At 39.0% G+C, this 23,156-nt stretch overlaps 1 protein-coding gene across 4 annotated transcripts in view; it reads left to right on the forward strand.

The window, feature by feature from the left end:
* The window catches only part of CDIN1 (CDAN1 interacting nuclease 1), a 535,942-nt gene that overhangs the window by 139,761 nt on the left and 373,025 nt on the right, over nt 1-23,156 (forward strand). For all 4 annotated transcript variants that reach the window (XM_089671290.1, XM_089671292.1, XM_089671291.1 and 1 more), the window contains one exon: nt 16,271-16,343. In XM_089671290.1, coding sequence (XP_089527416.1) covers nt 16,271-16,343 — 73 coding nt within the window. The remainder of the gene's footprint in view (nt 1-16,270; nt 16,344-23,156) is intronic.

The raw sequence follows: 23,156 nt of genomic DNA on the forward strand, positions 1-23,156 counted from the left end.
CAAATTTTGGGGGGGTGTTAACATATACACCCGCAGCAGTTCGCTTGAATGGGGTGAGATTGTGATGTGGTGCACAGAAAATGCTGCAAATTCCACACCGCATCAGTGTGAACCCAGGCTCAGCCAGAATGTTGAAGATGGGTCGTGGATTGGTCTTCCAGCATGACAATGACCCAAAACATACCACCAAGGCAACAAAGGAGTGGCTCAAGAAGAAACACATTAAGGTCATGGAATGGCCTAGCCAGTCTCCAGACTGTAATCCTATATAAAATGTATGGAGGGAGCTTCAACTTCGAGTTGCCAAGCGACGGCTATGAAACCTTAAGGATTTAGAGAAGATCTATAAGGAAAATTGGACCAAAGTCCCTCCTGATATGTGTGCAAACCTGGTAACCAACTGCAAGAAATGTCTTACCTCTGTGCTTGCCAACAAGGGTTTCTGTACCATGTACCAAGTCATGTTTTGCTTGGGGATCAAATACTTATTTTACTCACTGAACTGCAGCTCAATTTATAAAATTTATATTGTGTTTTTTTTTCTGGATTTTTGGTTGATATTCTGTCTCTATCATTTAAAATACACCTATGATGAAATTATAGACCCTTCATTTCTTTGTAAGTGGGCAAACTTACAAAATCTGCAGGTGATCATATAATTGTTTTCCCCACTGTATATGTCTGATAAGCAGTGGCATGTTGGACCTCTGCAGAGGGAGCACTATTTCCTAGTTCTCTGCAGCATTCTGGCAGGGGATGAGCTTCTCTACTCAGGCTGTGGCTGCTGTCCAAGCAAAATGAAGTGTAAGACTTTGCAAACCTTTTTCTTTGGTGCACTGGATGTTATGAAGATGAAGGGTGGTTATTCTGTAGTCCTAACACACTTGCTACTCTGGTTTGATAACACTACACTTCTATACAGTACAGTGAGTGAGTGTTTTTACCCTAGAACAGGAATGTGTTACTTGCATTATCACGGGGTGAAAAAAGGAAAAAAAATACCTCCCCCTTCCAAAAAAACAAAATAAAACAATGCAGTCACTACATCGAAGGACAGCTGAGCTGCACTTAGAATATTGTTTTTTTTCTTGGGTTGAGAGACTTTAAAACACCTGTTTTTTATGTGCTTCTTTGTCTCATTGGGACACTTCATTTTCTGATCTAAAGGTACAGCAGGAAATAAAAGGAAACCTCACCAAAGCAGAGAGAAATCTCTAATTAGAGCGCTGTCACCGTGGTAAATTTTCCCTCACTTCCTGTTCCTGTAGCAACTCTAAAATTTTAGATTTCCTTTCTCTGTCTGTTCTGGAGACGGTTGTCACCAGGACAAATAGAAATGGCGAATTTTTCCAGTGGGGAAACAGACAGAAAAACCTGGCAGGAGTTTTTACATTTTCACTCTATATAAAAAAGAAGGAAAACAAAAAAGGTTTTGCTTTACATACACTTTAATGGTTTCTTAGATATGATGAAATAAATTGATATTTTCGTTTAATTTACTACCGGTATTTTAACTGTAATCCAAGCATGTTTGCCTCATTCACCTCTTGGAAAAATAGTTGAAGGTTTAAAGCCTTTAACAGACCAATCAAAATAAAAATCCAAATTCGCCGGAAGGTTCTGGAAGATGAGTTTATTGCAGTTATAAATATAAATAACGCTTCTGAGTTTTATTGTGTAAAGCCCACATAAAACACAGTGGGGGCGGATAAATACAATATGAAATCAGTGTGTGGAAAACTAAAATATTTATTTACAATAATAACTTGGCTGTGATATTTGGTCACATAGAACTAGCAGCCCCTAGAAAATTGTGTGATAAGGTAATGGTATATACATCTAAGTATGTACTATATTTATTTTTTTCATTCATTGACACTTTCTATATGTAAAAATGGATATAAATAAAGCATGTATTTTTAAATAATATGAGACTAGAATGGGTTGATGTTAGTAATCCGTTGAAAAATATGTAGTATGAATTTATGCAACCAGTGTTGGTCCAGACTGAGCATTTTAGCCAATACATAATCTACTGTATACGGAAGATTTGGCAGCATTTTTCCCATATCCAATCATGGTCCCAATGTTGATTAAAAATTTCTACCTACAGATGAAACTCAAAAAATTAGAATATCGTGCAAAAGTTCATTTATTTCAGTAATGCAACTTAAAAGGTGAAACTAATATATGAGATAGACTCATTACATGCAAAGAAAGATAGTTCAAGCCGTGATTTGTCATAATTGTGATGATTATGGCTTACAGCTCATGAAAACCCCAAACCCACAATCTCAGAAAATTTGAATATTGTGAAAAGGTGCAATATTCTAGGCTCATTGTGTCCCACTCTAATCAGCTAATTAAGCCATAACATCTGCAAAGGGTTTAAATGGTCTCTCAGTCTGGTTAAGTAGGAATCACAATCATGGGAAAGACTGCTGACCTGACAGAAAACCATCATTGACACCCTCCATAAGGAGGGAAAGCCTCAAAAGGTAATTGCAAAAGAAGTTGGATGTTCCCAAAGTTCCCAAAGTGCTGTATCAAAGCACATTAATAGAAAGCTATGTGGAAGGGAAAAATGTGGAAGAAAAAGGTGCACAAGCGGCAGGGATGACCACAGCCTGGGGAGGATTGTCAGGAAAAGGCCATTCAAAAGTGTTGGGGACTTTCACAAGGAGTGGACTGAGGCTGGAGTCAGTGCATCAAGAGCCACCACACACAGACAGATCCTGGGCTTGGGCTTCAGATGTCATATTCCTTCTGTCCAGCCGCTCCTGAACAACAAACAACGTCAGAAGTATCTTACCTGGGCTAAAGAAAAACAGATCTGGTCTGTTGCTCAGTGGTCCTTTTTTCTGATGAGAGCAACTTTTGCATCTCATTTGGAAACCAAGGACCCAGAGTATGGAGGAAGAATGGAGAGGCACACTCTGCAAGATGCTTGAAGTCCAGCGAGAAGTTTCCACAGTTTGTGTTGATTTGGGGAGCCATGTCATCTGCTGGTGTTGGTCCACTGTGCGTCATTAAGTCCAGGATCAATGCAGCTGTTTACCAGGAGATTTTGGAGCACTTCATGCTTCCACCCAAAGACGAGCTTTATGGGGATGCTGACTTCATTTTCCAGCAGGACTTGGCACCTGCCCACACTGCCAAAAGCACCAAAACCTGGTTCAATGACCGTGGGATTACTGAGCTTGATTGGCCAGCAAACTCGCCTGACCTGAACCCCATAGAGAATCTATGGGGCATTGCCAAGAGAAAGATGAGAGACACGAGACAGAACAATGCAGAAGAGCTGAAGGCCGCTATTGAAGCATCCTGGTCTTCCATAACACCTCAGCAGTGCCACAAGCTGATAGCTTCCATGCCACGCCGCATTGAGGCAGTAATTGCTGCAAAAGAGGCCCAAACCAAGTACTGAGTACCTATGCATGCTTATACTTTTCAGAGGTCCGATATTGTTCTATGTACAATCCTTGTTTTATTGATTGCAAGTAATATTCAAATTTTCTGAGATTGTGGATTTGGGGTTTTCATGAACTGTAAGCCATAATCATCACAATTATGACAAATCACAGCTTGAACTATCTTGCGTTGCATGTAATGAGTTTATCTCATATATTAGTTTCAACTTTTAAGTTGCATTAATGAAATTAATGAGCTTTTGTACGATATTCTAATTTTTCGAGTTTCACCTGTATACTATACCTATACTATATTCAGTGTTTTTCTGCACCCAGTTGGCTTCACGTCCACTACTGACACTGAGCAAATCTTTCTTTGGTGAGTCTCCTGTGATCTAGAATATCTGATAACATAACACAATTAACTGTACTTTGCATCGCAACAAAATATTCAATCACCTTTAAATATTTATATATATATATATATATATATATATATATATATATGGCATGTGAAAGTCTGCAGATGACCATCACTGCTTGCCTCCCTGTGCTGTTAGACGCCAAAGAAAATGGCTTTTTCCAACTTCAGTATAACTGACAGATTGGGGCTGATTTACTAAACTAGAGAGTGCAAAATCTGGTGCAGCTCTGCATAGAAACCAGTCAGCTTCCAGGTTTGTTTGTCAAAGTTTCATTGAACAGGCTGAAGGTAGAAGCCAATTGGCTACCAAGCACCAGATTTTGTACTCTCCAGTTTTAGTAAATCAAACCCATTGTGTGGTTTTGTTGGTTATACCATATTGCATAGATAAACACTAAAGAAATTATGCTTATCTGTTTTTAAATGAGGTGAAGAAAGCAGTACATTATCTAAGGTTACACTATGTGGCTGTAATGCCATTAACTATGATGGTATAATAGGGAAAGATGGCTAAAGCCAGCGGTAGACTGTTCCAGTCTCGGCCGGTCCAGCAGAAACCAGGGGAGATTCGAACCATATATAGACAGACTGAATGTACCCAGGTTAGTCGATCAACTTGGGTACAACCAGCCTGTTGGGTTTTATATGCGGTTATTATATTCACTGTGTTCTCCTGGCAGGGGTAACTCCCCCCCCCCCCGCCCCGTGGGAGAACACAATTGCACTGTGGGAGGGATTCCCCATCAACATTGACTGTGTTGATTGGGGAATTGAGCAATTTTTCTTTCCTGCAACCTGTGGTTGCGAGAAAAAAAACACTCCACCTGTGGCTGGCTTAAAGTGATACTAAACCCAGGACTCTGCATTCACTACATCTCCTCTCCCACAGTACACAGAACATGGAAATGCAATTATTTTAGTAAAAATAAACTGATAAATACCTTTTCTTATTAGCAGTTAGAGCTGTCTTGTGACTTCAACAGAGCACTGGTTAAAGCATGTAGGAGGAGTTTTCTCTAGGAGGATAGAAACCCCCTGACCTCTGTCTGAGCAATGCTGATTGGCTCTGTGCTGATCACATGCACTCTCCCAAGAAAAAAAAACCTCTCTAGCAATACACCACAAACTGAGCATGTGCATGTGGCTACGGATTCAGTTTGTATCAGGTGGTCATGTGAATAAGAGGAGGGGCAGAGAAACAAGAATCAAACACAATGCAGAGGATTAACCCCTTAGGTTCCACAGTGAGTATAACCAGCATGCTTTACTGCATATACAGACTGATTTTACTGTTGTGGGTTTGGTAACACTTTAAGTCTAAATACTGCAGTGGTGGATGTAGACTGCAAAGGATGACTTTGCAAACCATCAGTTTGCTCCAGTCTCGGCATTCTGTTTTCTTTATTTCCCAAGGTGGACATGTATTTCATTTACACCTAATAACATTTTTTTAGGCTGGGGATGTCTTTCAAGTATCGTGTGTTTCAATACATTTTTGCAATTTTGTATCTATCCCTTAGTACCATTTATTGTTTCTATTGGGAACTAGCAGAACTCCAACTTTATACTGCAGCTGCATGTGCTGGTTTTTCTGTGGAGCAGCCCTGGTCATAAGTAGAAGGATCTTAATTCCCCCAGGAGTTAGGCAGCTCTGCATCAGTACAGTAGTCTGCGGTACAGTACTCCACAGACTATATGAATGTGGCCTCTGAATGAATGCATTACAGATCAGAAAGGCAGATAAAGAGATACTCCTTATTTTTTTACCAAGCATATTTTTATGTTTGCCTGGAGTTTTACTTTCAAAAGAACCTGTACATAAAATGTAATCTGTTATATACACGTGGCATCCATTTTAATAAGTATAAGTGCTCATAAATGCTAGGCTCTATACACAGAGGAAAAAGTATATTACAGTCATGTAGCCCCTGGCTTAAACTGAATGAGGTGTCCTATTGTAATGAAATATATCTTTACTCACCTGTGTTACAGCAGGCTGTTCCCCTATAGGTTCCTGTTTTGGTGACCTGTGACTTCTAAGGTAGTGTCACGCCAGAGCTCCTTTGAATGAGCATTCTTAGCAGCTAATGCATGGGACCTTATGGCTGCCTATCTACTTCTTGATGGCTAGATTGACTGATCCGACTTTGCAACAGTAGCAATTGCTGAATCTCCACAGCTACACAATGCATGCTTTGGACTGGGCCGAAACTACCATTAGGCAAAGTAGACTTCAAGTCAGAGACAACAAGACATCTTTTGCCTGTATATAGTTGTTGATTACACGGATTTTATATTATCATAAGAAATATAGTTGTTTCATATAAACGTATATATATTCTAAGCTATGCTTGACCAGTAAAACAAAAATGTTTTCTGTGTAAAAGTGGTGATTCTAGCTGAGGGCTTTGGATGCCAGAAGTTGTGTGTCTTGTGGGTTCCTGTGATGTAAATTACTCTCTGGCTCGAATGGTCATTTAATGTGGTTGTAAACCTCAGACATGAAATATGAACGAAGCATTTCCCTCTATAGTGTGTACTTGTCTCTTTCCAGAGCACTATGTGTCTTTTCTGTCTGCTGCTTTGTTCCTCTGTTATCTGCATGAATGACTTCTGACAAATTTTCTTGACACCAAGAGAGAAAAGCTGACGGGAGGAACCTCCAGCAGATTGATTCTCAGCTGTGCTCATGTGAGCTGTGTATGGGGGGTGTGTCTCTTCCCTCCAATCACCTCTCAGAACTTCTGAACTCTGCAGTGTGTAATTTCAGCTTTCTGTCCCCTTTTTTCTGAACGCTCAGACAAGTTTTATAAATTAAGCACATTTAACAGCTATGGAGAAGAGATGGCTGCAGGTAGACAGATTTGTTTCATCTTTGTGTATCAGGCCAATCACTTCACTGGGTATATGTGAGGGTTTACAACCACTTTAATGTATTCATTAACTACTGTGGTTTTGGTCTATGTATAGGAATTAAGGATATCTAAACCCAAGAACACAAATGTAACCAGCCTGTCAGTCTTCAGATATGGTGGTTGCATTAGTTTTCATTTTTCACATTGACATTTTCAGCAAGTACAGAAAATACCCATTGATCTTACTGGAAAGGCTGTGTTCTTGTCATTTAGGCCCCATTCACACTTGAGCATTTTTCTTCTTGTTTCCCTATGCCTTACTTCACAGAATCCTGTTCTAACTGTTTCTGTTCACACTTGTAAGCGCAGTTCTATGCTCAAAAACATCCATTTTGCTTTTTTTTGTATAATGAGCATATTCAGGCATTTATTATTCCAGAGACTTCAAGGGGGAATGCCAGTAAACACAGTATCCATGTTTTTTAGGCTCCTATAGAAATGCAATTCTCCCCTTGCCCAGGCCAGGGAATAAACTCCTGAAACTCATTGCCTATAACTGCCTGTAATAATCCTGGATAAACAAACGGGAATACACTCTGCTCAGGTTTACTGTGAGATGAACTGCAAGGAACAATGTGGGGTTTTTTTTTGTTTGTTTTTTTTGTTTTATTGTGTAAACCACTAATTTTATCACCCCCATGTAATGGAGATAGAGGTGAAGCCTTGAAGACAACAATCTATCCACCCATAGATAAAGTGGAGGAGTGAGCTTCATAGCCCTAGGACAGGAAATGCATTATTCACAGAACTAAGAGATAAAAATAAAGTAAGTCAAGCCTAAGAAAAAAAAAACTAATGCAGCAACTTCAGGACTGGTAAGTTGCAACATGTTGCCATTTTGTTTTTGGTTTTAGATACAGTTAAAAAATGTATCATATATTAAATCCCATCTCTGTTCTAGAGGTGTCACCAACATTTTCCATGTTTATCTGTACTCTGTCAGGAGTCCATATGAAAATTTCTACTAGAAACTGGGTATATTTTTAATATAGAACAAAGAGATCTAAAATATCTGCATCACATGCAAGAAAAAACAAAACAGCACGAGTTATACAGTGCAGTATGTTTAGATTTAATTCATTTCCTAAGGTCTCACTCTTCTTCCCACCATCTTAACTGTTCAGCTTCCTAAACACAACCCCCTCTCCCAGCCCAGGGCCTTGTTGTGTCTTCCTTGTGAGCACTGCTTAATGCATTAGGGAAATGTTGCAATAACCAGTAGCACATTATTACTTCCAAACAATCAAGCTGCCATTTTTATATGATACTTAATATTTAAATGACACCTCTCTGCATCTGCTGACGATTGATGTAACGGCGCTACTTTATGAGTCAATATATATTTAATCAGTGAAAACTGTAAAATCTGATGAGAGATGTATAACATAGTGGCAGGGTATGGTTGCAGAAGGCCAGTTAAATCTGCAGCTCTGTCCTCGGATGCTGTTTTGCATGCATCTCAACACAGTCCAATATTTCTTACCTAAGCTCCTGTATATATTTCTCTGATTACATCTTTGTATACACACTAGGCTGTCCTAAAGCTTAAGGCTTTGAATTTATATTTACACTTCATCAAAGGAAGCAAATGTGAATATGCTGGGGCAGAAAGTCATCATTTGAGAGGGTGGTTGCGTTCTAATTTTTTTTTTTTGTATAATCTTTATTTAAAAGTTTTCAGGAAAATACAGACATGTCATTCTCAAGATGAGGATTCAAGAGAACACAGACTGTATTGGGCAGATTAGCTATAAAAAAAGTATATTGGCATTATCATACTAGATGGTACACAAATAAAATATGCACAAGAATATATTCGGAATCAGTCAAGAAAGTCACTAAACAATTTGGGATGAGCTAGGCCTGGTTCACACCTATGCGTTTTTCAGTGTGTTTTCAGTTTTGCAGATATGCACTACAGTTCATTTAACATGGCTTCCTATGGGTCACGTTCGCATCTGTGCGGTTTCCACTGGTATGTCTTTTGGAAAGGGTCAGGGACACTTTTTCCCGCAGCAGGTTGCATTTTTGGTTCTATAGACTTCGATAGAAAAGCAGTGGAAACATATCAAAACTGCAGTGCTTGCATTTTTGATGTGTTTGTGCTGCATTTTTGCTGGTTTCTCCCCAAGACAACAGACACCTCCCAAAATCTTAAAGTGCAAACTACATAATAAAACGCACTGGGAAAACGCATACACCACAACTTGCATAGGTGTGAACCAGGCCTTAACTGTATCATTTCTGAACATCCTCGATTGCCATTCAGTAAAGAAATTCAGAAGCATAAAAGAATGAGGAAAGGGTATCTCCCACTAAATGTCAAGGGGTGCCAAGTATGAGAAGGGGGGTAAGATAACAAATTCTACTGAACAGAGGACAGCATGTTAAAATTCCCCTTCAGGTTATAAATTCTGTAACCCATATATAGGAAAAACAGCCTCTTACAATGTGAGCTGATAGGTGTTGCTCGAAAGGGATGAGGTTGTAGTCCCAGGTTGCTGTGGCATGTTCTCAGAGGTCAACCAAAACTTATATTAAATTCCTAAACCAATGCTGCTACTCTTTGTTGACAAATAATAAAATAAAAATTAAAAGAACACCACGCAAAAAAATTAAATAAGTACATTTACAAAACATAAATGGAAAATATATAAAATAATAATGTCCAAATCGAAGTGAAAAAATTAAAAGTCCCAGTCCCAAAAACATTAATGAAGATATCCTAAATCCAATGTGCTCCAAAGAAATAAAAACACATGTCGTGTGCAGAAAACTTCCGTGATAACCAACATATACTGCACTCACAAATTTACTGCACACACAAATTTAATGGACGCTCAAATAATTGAGAGTCAAATACACTTTTGGATATTAAATATCCTGCCAGTAGGGATTTCCACCATTCAGAAGGATGCTCCAATAGAAGTATTTCCCACAAAATTTGATCAGTAGAAAAAAAAAACTGATAGTGTAATATTGTCAATTTAAATTTCTAAGAATAGCTGCATCAATTGCACTCACATGTTAAAACAATAAGAAACGCCTTGGGTCAATTACATATGACCATCAAATTGCTTTCTGCCAATGAAGATTCCCATAGTGTGTGAACTGGCAGCTCAGATGGATACAGACACAGTGAAGATGGCCCTAGAACGCAGCGTCCCACGTGCATTCCTCTCACCGGATATGGCATCACAGTGTAGCGAAGAAAGACCAGAAGTTACATCAAATGTTTTCAGAGGTGGCCATTGCCTTAGTAAAGTTGCCAATTCTACCTTTGCAAGTAGCTAACCATTCCTCAGAATCCATAATGGCCACTACTCTTGATCCAGTCCCCCCTGCTGAGAATCGATGGCGGTTTCAAAAAAGTGGTATCGCACATTTTGTGGCATTAAGAAGATGTGGTGAAGCACAATGCTTATAGTGGCTGATCAGGATAGTGGGGACATGGAGCAAGAAGTATAGCGATAAAAGGGGCAGATCAATATTTAGAATGGTTTTGTTATATTTTTTAAAATTGGCCCAACAGGCATATATTTTAGGACATGCCCACCATACAGTATGTGAAGGAACATGCCATGCTGGCCACATTCCCTTTAACAGAGGTCAGAGACAGTGGGGAAAATATGTGCCAATTTATTGCTTGTAAATAAGAATGTAGTGGCTCAAGAATGAAAAACAATTTTAAGTGTAACAAACACTTTATACAAATATATTTTTGGTGATACATTAACTTTAGGTATGACATACAAATGGCTTTTGATGGCCACTCTGAAAACTGTCAGTTTGGTCTCCGGGATAATGAGCCTAATAAATTTGATCCCTCATTTGACAGTGAAATTGGTGTATGGCAGAATAAATACGTGTTCTTGTTCCAAGCTGGAATGAAACAATGAGGTCAGGCACACAGCTGGCATTACACTGATATAAAACACCGTGGAGCAGTTCCACTGGCCCTCTGCAGGAGAGTATTACAACTCAAGCTATCCTCTATGGGCCAAGATGACAGCAAAGGAAAGACAAACACACTGAGCAACTAAACAAGTTATCTGTGCACTCATTTCAAAGCCTTCTTCCTAGTTTCTAAATCAAGATGAAAGGATGCTGTGATTATTAGCCTTGAAAAGCTGTCAGGATATTCATTATGCTGGGATATTCAAGCAAGTCACTGTCTCTGCTCCAACACTTACAAAGGAGCCTTCAGTGACTGAAGTGTCTGAGGATGTAGATTCGATTACAGAGTGTAATTCCAGAGCTGTTTCTTCTATGAGAAATATGTTAATCTGTGTATTCTACAGCTATACATCTTCCTATGTCGTGAAGATGTCTGTGATGTCAGCATGTGTTAATGTTTTTATGCTGTTGTAATTTTTCTTCAGTTTTGAATATGTTCATATTTTGGCTTCTTAGTTTTTATCATGTGCATTTAATGCAAAACAGATAGAAAGGTTTAGAATTTTCTGTTGTGTTTTCTAAACCTAATTGATTATTACAACTGTTTGGTCTTTTGCTAATCTCACAGGAACTTGTACAAAAGTTACTTGTGAAAAAATTGGAATTATGGAAACTAAAACCAATGTTGGGCTTTGTTCCCATTAACGTGTACTGTAATAAAGTGGTTGTAAACCTCTGAAAAAACAAGCAAGGCATATCCTTATATAGTGTGTATTTGCCTCATTCCATAGCACCAGGTGATTAACAGTCCCAGGTATGCATGTTTTCCCTATGAGGCTCTGCAAAGGAAGGTGTGCCACTTCCTTCCACTCAGGTTTCATATTACACTCAGCTCTGTGCTGTGTATGATGTTAGGTCTCCACCCTTGCCTCCTGGAAGCTGAGAAATACCATCTGATCTGTGTACTTTGAGAGGCTGTGGAGGAGAGAGGGCTACAGATAAACAGGTACAGCTTATGTAGAAGGATCTGCTTTTTCACTGTGTATCACCTGAGTCTAGTCAGCTCAGTTGGCTTATTTAAGGATTTATTATCACTATAGCATCCTTGTTGTTTTATCACTTAAGATGTCGTACCATTGGTTAACAGGAACAATAGTAACCTTCTCCCTATCTGTTTTTATTTCTTGATAAAACATTTGAATAAAAAGAAAACAAATGTATATGTTTGTAGAAGGGCTTCAAAGTTTCCTGTCTATTGATAGTGTCCCATGGTAACATTGTACCTTCTGTGCCAATAACAAAATACAAAAGCGGATCTACACTGAACCACATCCCATTAACAAGTACAATGTAGCTCTAGACATTCAGAATTCACTCCACTTCTGGTGAACTTAAATGCACTTCAGTGGACATGTGTTGATATCCTTTGTTAGCATATTGTGTTGTGTCAATGTACATATTCATTCACATAGTTTGTTCCTATATGCCAAAGGAATAAGACAACTTCCTGTTCTGTCGTCCACCGCATGCATTGTCGTCCATTCTGTGTCTCATCACAAATATGGGAGTGCTAATGTAATAAAAACTCAAATTCCAGCTGCACCAGTGTGCTGTATATGTATCTGTGAATGCTTTGCCTGTTTGTCTCTGTGTCATATTTAATTACTGTGACGCTCTCACCTGGAATAGTGGTAGACTGTGAGCACCAGGGATTGTAGGATATGAAGTTTCTTTACAGGAAAGTGAAATTCTCACACTACAGAAGAGGTGCATTAACCTCTGCCAAACATGCATTAACGTGTGCACTGCCATGCGGCATACTTCATGTTTGAACACACACATAAAATGCTGACACCAGACTGTGAAGGTTTACTGTACTACAGGCTGTGTGTACAGGGCAACAAATTACACCAAGAAACTACATGATCAATGGTACATCGTATGCAGTTGAAAAGCATAAGGTGTAGGTAGGAAAGTTTATAGTGCTTTTAAATAATATGTAGAATGGCACCTGCATGCTTGCTTGAAAAGCTTGGAAACCTTAGGAATGGGAACATTCATTGGCTTTCTTACCAAAGAAGCCATAATGCTTTTCATGAAACCTGTAGTAATTATGAAGGCTGACATCCCTACTTTGGACATTGCTAGTTATCTGGTTGTCATGTTCATCCAGTGGCTTTAAAGTATAAAACCAAAGCTTTTTTACAGACGTGTTGAAGTGCTTGTCAGGTTTTTATTGCTGTCTGTGCACCACTGGGAGGACATATTCTCTCTATTTGTCCTGGAGATCGCTATAACTGGGACAGAAGATAATGGTAAATCCAAACCGTTTTGGTTGTTTGCAGAACAATGAAGTGAAGGAGAATCTCCCACTGTGATTACCTTGTTCCTGTACCAACTGTAGTTCACTCCCTTTTGCACAGATTTCCTCTTACTTCCTGTTATGAAAAAAGTGAAAGTGAACGGAAAGCTTCAACTGAATAAACAGCAAAAAAAAAAGTATGCAGATCAGAACTTCTGACTTCATTCTAACTTTGCAATCGTTTTCCAGGTCAGTGGCTCAGAAAATATTGGAGCCAGAGACAACCAAGCAAGTAGTATTCGTAGAAGGAAGTCCACTATAGCAGCCATCATAAGGCCTTATGCAAGTTTTTGGCACTTTTATGGCACGTGCGCTTTATATGGGTCTGTGTAGCACTTTATATTTGTAATTGTGATCATTTGTGTTGTTTTAGGGTCTATGTAATATAATGAAAAGGGTTAGAATTGGGTAAGCAACTGTTATTTCATATATAGTGCCTTACATTTCTATACAGTTCTGTCTAAATGTAATAGATTGTACTGTTGGTGTTACCAGTTTTAAGAGACTCTGTCACCAGACAATTCATTTCAGCAAAAAATTCCCATAAGATTATGTGTGCATTTAACATATTATATGCAAGTCAAAAGCCTTCCTTATGTAGACATTCTAAAGCTCTGAGACTGTTGCTGGCCTCCACCATGTTGGTTATGATATCAGCTGCCTGCAGAATCAGCGCTGTCACCCAAGTGATACTCTGTATCAGCCATTCTCACCTAGGGTTCCTAAGGCTGCCAGGGGTTCATTGAGCTGTGGTCAATTGACCTCCCATTTGCCTGCATAGTTCCAGGGCCAATACCACTTATGTTCTTGAATACTACTTTGGTGTCTGTGCACTTTAGTTTCTCACACTGCTTTGGAGACTTCTTTCTCTCTGGTAGATTTACATTTATTCAATCTTTTTGAGTTGGATGCAGAGTCTTCTGTTTTTCTTCATTCTTATTTTAAAAATGTAGGTGTAATCTCAAGCAGTGTAATCTATTATGCTTTTTTCCGTCCACTATCGCACAGTAGTTACACATTGTTTTGTTTTCATCTTTTTTTGATATAGTTATTTATCATAACAATGCATGTTTTATTTTATGGATATTTATATTTTCATCCACTCCTGAGGAAATGAACAGTGATTCACGAAACGCGTCAAGTTTTTGCATTTTAAAAAAATGTAATTATGTAATAGCATTTGGAATGTATATGTGTAGTAACATCACAACTATGAGTAATGTATACTGATATGATAAATACTACACACAACCCTATTATCACTTTTAATTTTAGTTGATATGTAATGAGATTTGTATCTATTGATCAGTGCATAATCAGTGGTAATTATGTATAATATTTATTGTTTGTGATGTACCTCATATAAAGTATACTAATTTTCTAGGAAGTTCGAAGCACAGTAAAGTAACCCTGCCATTAAGCACATTCAAGGCAAAGTATTGGGTATTCTCTATAGCCCAACTCCTTGACTAATAGGACTTTCCTTCCCTGTGATCCTCTGCTGCCCTTTTCACCTGCCAGAGCTCTAGGAATAATCAGTTCTTCCAGGTATGAAGAACATGTGACCATGTCCCTTTACATGCATTACACAGTGGTCAGACCTGGGCACTGTGCCATGGGATGTGGGAAGGATCCCTAGCCCTATGTAAGATCTTTGTTGAAACTCACACCAAGCTTTCTACTCAAGAGGCAGGAGAGTGCACAATGTGTGGTACAATACATATTAGGAGAGAAGGTAGGTCATAATGTGAACCTGTTGCTTTTCCCTGAATGGGCAAGGTGGTGTATTTGTTTTAAACAACCAGTAGTATTATTGGAGGGGGCTGCATTTTCAGAGCTCCGGTTTGTATTCACAAAATTGAGTGCACTGGGTTTTGGGGTTTTTGTCCCTAGGAATCTGCTTTACACTTCAAGGGGCAGTATACTACAATTTTAACACGTAAAGTTGACTGAGTTTTGAGTACAAAACTACAGTTTGGCACTTATACAATATGTCAGTAGAAATTTGAAAACAGGTTATTTATGTACAGTACGGTGGGGGAAAAAATTATTTGATCCTCTGCAGATTTTGTAAGTTTGCCCACTTACAAAAAAGTGAAGGGTCTATATTTTTATCATATGTGTCTTTTAAATGATAGAGACGGAATATCAACCAAAAATCCAGAAAAAACACATGATACAAATGTTACAAACTGAGTTGCATTTCATTGAGTAAAATAAGTATTTAATCCCCAAGCAAAACATGATTTAGTACTTGGTGTAGAAACCTTTGTTGGCAAGCACAGAGGTAAGATGCTTCTTGTAGTTGGTTGCCAGGTTTGCACACATCTCAGGAGGGATTATGGTCCACTCTTTTTTACAGATCTTTAAGGTTTCTTGGCTGTCACTTGGCAACTCAGTTTCATACATGTCATACACTCCATACATTTTCTTTAGGATTACGGTCTGGACACTGGCTAGGCCATTCAATGACCTTAATGTTCTTCTTCTTGAGACACTCATTTGTTGCCTTGGCGGTTTGATTTGGGTCATTGTCATGCTGGAAGACCCATCCACGACCCATCTTCAGCATTCTGGCTGAGGGAAGAAGGTTCTCATCCAAAATTTTACAAAGTCGGCCTGCACCTTTAGCAGAGAAACAGCCCCGAAGAATAATGTTTCCATCTCCGTGCTTGACTGTAGGAATGGTGTCCTTAGGGTCTTAGCATTTTTCTCAGTACCATTATAGACAGTGGCAGTACAGGATACAATTTCTCAGTCTGCACCATTGGGTACTCTAGTATACTACATTTAAGGCAGATTTCTTTTTAAAAGAATGTATACCAGAATTGTACTTCTTTTCTTTATTTTGGTTAGAAATGAAAAAAAAATGTATTGGGTAAATATGAAATATTGCTTGTTGTTTACAGAGCTCAGTATCTCAAGCATAAAATGTATACACACAAATAAATGAGTCAGAGCATTTAGTCCTTCTCCCCCTTCCAGAACACTTATGTTAGAGGTTTTAATGAAACAATGACAGCATTACCTGTAAAAAAAAAAAAAAAAAAAAAAAAAAGCACCTTTTACTGTGCTCTCTTTTAGAGCCCCATGTCATGTATTGTTTTATATAAATAGATTAAAATGAAATTGACTGAAAACTCCAATAGCTTCCCTTAATGCAGGTCATATATGTTGGGAGTTCCCAGACTTTACTGCATGAATAAGGTTTTATCTGAAACAGGGCTGTGGCCTTTATGAGTCGTCTGATTTCTTTTTATAGGTGGATTTTTCTCCAGCTCTCATTGCTCGCGTTGTTTTGGAGAGATTCCTGCAAGACCAAGATGGGCAACCACGTATGTATGGTTCGACTACTACATATAAATACGTCTCTAATAAATGTTATTTGGATTTAAATTGTATCACAGTTTAGGAAAGAGGAAAAATATGCATCCAGGGCTGGAAAATGTAGAGGCAGAAGATCCCAGCATTAACATTTTCCACATTGTCTGTCTATATTGCAATATTATGCAGTCTATAAATACATATATTGTCTTTAATGACCTATCCAGACTTCACCAACTTTTTGGTGTCTTCAAAATTATCCTTACTTGGCATGATAAGCCGCTATGGTTTTTTTTTAAACTTTTTTTTAACAATTATTATAAAAAACTGAGAATAATATTGAACAGAGCTAACCTAAACCAAGCGTTCTAGCATTCAGACAGACAACTCTAATTACCCTCTTAATTAGGCTGATAAAAGGCAGGGGCAGTTACTTTTTTCATGCTTATGATTACACATTTCATCATATTAACCATGCAACAAATTTTACTTAAAAATAATCGGTATAGTTTTTTTTCGTCTCTTGTAAACATCAAATACTATTTGGTCTGTTTATGTATTTTTTCACACAAGATTCAAACATCTTTCCCACAGGATTCACACATTTTTCTATTGTATTTCAATTAGAAATATGTGTGAATCTCAACTAAAAGTTGTGTGAATCTAGTGCGAAAACCTTTATAAATAGATCCTTGTGTGACACAATTGGCAAAAGATCTGGCCAAACTGAATGTTAAGAAGTTGTGATAATAAAGAAAATTCAAATAGAAAAAAAAATGTATTCATAAAATTATTTAAACCGGTATTGAACCCAAAACCAAAATGTAATATATTACAGCTTACCAATCATTAGATGTGGTGGCCTCCTCAGTTTTCTTGTATTTGGCTCTTTTTTTCTCTATGTTAATGGTGCTCAGGCCAGTTAAACACCTCCTATAATAATACGACAGCACTCTGGATGAATGAGCACAGGAGGCACAGCAGATCGCAGCGTTGTCAGTCTGGGAGGGAGGGTAGTGTTAGATGTATTAGCAGATTTAAAGGCAGTTACTAATTAAAGCCAGATCATGCTTTATAATCAGTTACAATAAACATTTTTTTTTCCTTTTGGGATAAAGATTTTACATGGATAAATAAAAGCTGATCATTTTAACCACCCCTGCCAGTGTTTAATGGTTTGTCTCGTCCATGTAAGCTGATGCATTTTGCTGGAGAGCTTGAGCTTTTGAAAAACAGACTTGCTGGCCAGATCACTTGTTGAAAATAGAAGAAAAAAGCCTAAAAGTGAAAATGAATGCAGCCATTACATCTAAGATTTGGTAAATTGAAATATAATAAATGTTTGCTTTTGGATTTAATACTCGTTTAAGCCCTGGTTCACACCAGTGTGACTTGTGATGCTATTTGACAGTTCAAAGTTGCATGAGAAGTCGCACCCTATTTGTGGCAATGGAACCGGTCAAAATGCTGTGATTCAAGTCGCAGCAACTTTGAAAAAGGTTTTATTGCAACTTGCATTATCATCTGTGTAATGACGTTGCAAGCAGCATATGAAATTGCACAGTAAAATCGCACTGATTGTTGGCTTTAAAATCACGCTGAACTAGTACAACTTCAAAGCCGAATGGTTTGAACCAGTGCTTATAATGTATATGTAGATATTTGTAAATGAACACAGTAATAAGCTCACATTATTGAATTAGGATTTTTATGCTCATAAATAACATTGTATTCATATGCACAGAACCCAAGTTTCACTAATAGATGTACAGTGGGGAATATAATTATTTGATCCCCTGCAGATTTTGTAAGTTTGCCCACTTACAAAGAAATGAAGGGTTTATAATTTTTATCATAGGTGTATTTTAAATGATAGAGACAGAATATCAACCAAAATTCCAGGCAAAACACACAATACAAATGTTATAAACTGAGTTGCAGTTCAGTGAGTAAAATAAATATTTGATCCCCAAGCAAAATATTACTTGGTACTTGGTGGAGAAACCCTTGTTGGAAAGCACAGAGGTAAGATATTTTTTGTAGTTGGTTAGCAGGTTTGCACACATCTCAGGAGGGATTTTGGTCCACTCTTCTTTACAGATCTTCTCTAAATCCTTAAGTTTTCTTGGCTGTCGCTTGGGAACTCGAAATTTCAGCTCCCTCCATAAATTTGTTATAGGATTAAGGTCTGGAGACTGGCTAGGCCATCCCATGACCTTAATGTGCTTCTTTTTGAGCCACTCATTTGTTGCCTTGGTGGTATGGTTTGGGTAATTGTAATGCTAGAAGACCCATCCACGACCCATCTTCAGTGTTCTGGCTGAGGGAAGAAGGTTCTCATACAAGTTTTTATAATATATGACCCTGTCCATTGGCCCCTCAATGCGGCAAAGTCAGCCTGTACCTTTAGCAGAGAAACAGCTCCAAAGTATAATGTTTCCACATCCGTGCTTGACTGTAGGAATGTTGTGCTTAGGGTCATAGTCAGCATGTTTCTTCCTCCAAACACGGCGAGTCGATGCCAAAGAGCTCAATTTTGGTCTCATCTGACCACAGTACTTTCTCCCAATCCTTCTCTGAATCATTAAGATGTTCATTGGAAAACTTCAGATGGGCCTGTACATGTGCCTTCTTGAGCAGGGGGACCTTGTGGGCGCTGCAGGATTTCAATCCATGGTGGCATATTGTGTTACCAATGGTTTGTTGGGTCACTGTGGTCCCTTCTGCCTTGACATCATTCACAAGCTCCTCCCGTGTAGTTCTGGGCTGATCCCTCACTTTTCTCATGATCATCCTTACCCCATGAGGCGAAATCTTGCATGGAGCCCCAAACCAAGGGCGATTGATGGTTATTTTATATTTCTTCCATTTGCGAATATTCGCTCCCAACAGTTGTCTCCTTCTCACCAAGCTTATTGCTGATGGTCTTGTAGCCCATTCCGGCCTTGTGCAGGTCTACAATCTTGTCCCTGACTTCCTTTGACAGCTCTTTGGCCTTGCCCATGATATTGATGAGTTTGAATGGAAGAAAGATTCTGTGGACAGGTGTCTTTTATACACATAACGAGCTGTCACTAGGAGCACTTTCTTAAATTAACAGGACTAACCTGTGTACCACATGAGCACATAGCCAGTCTGGGGGAGCCAGAATTATTGTTGGTTGGTAGGGGATCAAATACTTATTTTACTCACTGATCTACAACTCAAATAATAACATTTGCATTGTGTGTTTTTTCTGGATTTTTGGTTGATATTCTGTCTATATCATTTAAAATACACCTGTGATAAAAATGATGGACACTTCATTTCTTTTAAGTGGGCAAACTTACAAAATCTGCAGGGGATCAAATAATTATTTTCCCCACTGTATCTATTTCATAATGACAAAGTTGTCAGTGCAGTGTGTTAAACCAGAACTCCAGACGCACATTTTCTTAACTGAACCATTCAGGAATGCCCTGTAAATTGTTTTGCTGCAAGTGATTCTCCTTTGATGTCTCTTTGCTGTTTACAATCTGCTGGTAAAGTTTGACTTTCTACCAGACAACATCCAGCCTCCTCATCAGCAGCAGTGATTTGCACCTCCCTCCCCAGAGTCGACGTGACATCAGTCACTGATGTTGCAATCAGTGATCTAATGAATATCTTAGTAACTCCCACTTTTTATGAGAGACTATGTATTCTAGCAGCACACAGAAACCGATAGCTTTGTAATGTGACTGCTAATATATCTGAGGTTCAAGTTTAAATCATCCAGTAGATAATATTTTTGGTAACAACAAGGGGAATCACTGAAACCTGATAACCCGTATCTTGTGACTTTGACCTTCCCCATTGCTCTGCTGTAGATTCTAATGAAATGGACACTGGGACATGTAGTCCCAGATAAGCTATGTAGAGAAAAATGTGCACTGCAACTCCCCACGCACAGCCCGACACAGAGGCTTGCAATTCAGATGGAATGGTCATGTGACCTCAACTTTCCAAGTTAAGTATTTAGAGGGCATTTAAATGTGTGTGTATATACAGCTGTGCAATTTGAAACAGAAGCCAGAAAAATTACAAACTGGAGTGCAGCCTTAACATGTAAAAGTAATAACTTAATAGAGAAGCAAGTAGGGAAAACCCTCTCTCAAAGATGCAGCCCTATTAAATGTAAAGGTTTTTTAAAGCCAATGAAATTCTAGTTGCATAGGTGATCAAACAAGGTTGCTCCATTAAAGTGAGTCGTTAAACCAGGTAGAAAATACAGATTACAAAAAAAACTTTATTAAAATATAGTTTGCAAGAAAGGCACTGTAACGGAACCGGACCCAGACTCCACCTGGGGATTTCCGTTAGACTCCCCGTCCAAACACAGATCCACGGACACCACCGCTGGTCATACAAGATGAAACAGCACCAGACCCGTATTAAAACAATAAATAGACTGCTTTATTTTAACATAGATACAAGATGTGACGATTGCGGCGTTAGACCCCAGCCCTTCTCACCAAACTTGTGACCGAAGGACTAGCCAATCTAAAACCGCGCTGTCACATGCGTAACAATGCCACGCCGGCTGCACCCTGCACAAAGATTTTCCAGCTAATGGACCACAGTCTGTGTACCTGCAGCCTGGTAGCGATAGTTACTGGGTCAGGTTAATTACGCAATTAACCCTTCACACTGCCACCACCTCCTTTTTGTACAGAGAAAGAGGAAACTCGGCAATATTAGCAATAACACTATGATGTTTGAATAATCGTCCGTATACCACTGTCACTGCAGGCAGAGATATATAGAGGTTTTAAAAACATACAGTAGCACTCTTCAGAGACAGGAATTCTTAGTTTGCATTAAAGAGCTTTAGAAACAGTTCAACACTTTCAGAAAGTAAGATTTATTACTAAAAGGTCAAAAGGGTGCAATAAAAATATTTACAGAAAAAGATGTAGCCAATATATATATATATATATACACACAGAGAGCAATAACACAGCAAAGAGATAACAGAAAGAAGTTTAGAGAGAGTACTTGCCAAAAGTCCTGGGTTAAGCAGATCAAGTTTCCTGGGCCAAAAGGGTGCCTTCTCTCCCAAAGTTGGTTCCGATGTTAAAAGGGAGGATTCTTCAACTTCAGCACAACCTACTCAGCTTAACTCAACTTAACGCTCTGCTCCAAGCATAACAACCTTTCTAGGAACTCAGCAGGGTGTCTCCTTGAAGCAGAGAACCAATCGCCTCTTTTGGGGAGGGTGTTGCAGGTGGAGACCCAAGCTAGAACCAAAATCCCTCCCAGTTTATATCATGATCCATAACTTACCCTCGGTACATGTAGCAGCCTTGCCACTAGTAGATTAATATGCAGAAGCATCTGCTGAATGTCTAGATATTAAATATGACATACCTGCTTGGGACGGTTAAGGTGATATTATTTTCTGCTCTCCTGTAGATTTCAGCTAGGGGGTGTAATATATGAGCCGGCTTGTATTAAAGTGACCAATCTGAATATATGCCTGGTTTCCTTGTAAGTCTTCCATATCTCCAGATATAAAATTATATGGAAAAGGGGATTTTTAAATGTGAGTCTGTTTTACAGCTAGCTGGAATGTCTTTGAAGATCACTGAAGGACTGGTTTATGGTTTTACGATATCTCAGACTGAGAAGCTAACAGACACCCGAGCACCAGTTAATTTGGGGATTTATAACCATGAAGCTCTCCCGCTGGGGCCTGGTGCCTTTTAAACTCAGCATACACACACACAGACCACATGTCACTCAACCAAAAGGGAGGGGAGATTTGGAGGAGAGAGAGATACATGATGGAGGATCCTTAGCAAGATGGCTTACCGCGTCCATCTTTGTGTGCACAGTCGCTACAGGATATATACACAGGGCGGAGAAATACTCCCAGTAACAGGAAACACATCAGCAGGCCATCCCATCAGGGCGAAGGGCTGCCGGAAACACCCCCCCTCCCCCACCAAGCCAGTACAAACACCTATATCCCATAATAGTTTGCTCGCAAGCAAGAAACATAATAGAACAATGGGACAAGCACATGGCATTAAACAATGAACAACCCCCACACCCCACCTATGCATATGTACACAATATCAGGACATTTCACCCTGTACCCCTAACAGGCACAGGGTGACTTACATATAATATGAATATGGGGAGCTGAGACCTCTCCAAAGCGGGCTGTGTTCCATGGGCCCCCCACCCAAAGTCACTCCCATCACAGACACTCTTTATAATGGTCCCCAAGCACTTACCTTAAAGCTGAACTCCAGGCAGCTAAATGCACAGATATGATACATATACGTTAGCTGTTTCACCTTCTAAAGTATTTGCATTTCTGTATATCTAGTCCTGAGATGTCAGGTGGAAAACACCACTTACAGTTTATGCTCAGCTCTCACCTGAATGATATGAAGGGCTTCAATGCTTAACTTGATGATTCCAACTGTATCATATGACTATGTCAGTCGGCACAGGTTTGTTCTAAGTGTATTCTGTTTATTTTGTTATAGGCCAGTAATGTGTCTATGATTCGGGATACACACCATCTTCTCTTATCTGTTTTGTCTACCATTACTTGGCTGTTAAAGCTAGCCATACACTATGTGAATTTTGCCCGGCGTTCATCCTTTGAAAATGCTGGCTGATAAATTTTTGGCATAACAGTGGTGGCATCCAATCAGATGCAGCCACTGTTTTGAGTATGCCAACATCCGCCAGCAGCAGCTGTCAGGCAGCAGGGGATTTGTCCAAATACTAGTACCATGTATATTCCCACTTGAATGTTGATGTTGTGATATTGCTGTGCCCTGTCAAGG

The sequence above is a fragment of the Staurois parvus genome, unplaced genomic scaffold, assembly GCF_062004578.1.
Source record: "Staurois parvus isolate SC_StPar_1 unplaced genomic scaffold, SC_StPar_1.0 ptg000104l, whole genome shotgun sequence".
NCBI lineage: Eukaryota > Metazoa > Chordata > Amphibia > Anura > Ranidae > Staurois > Staurois parvus.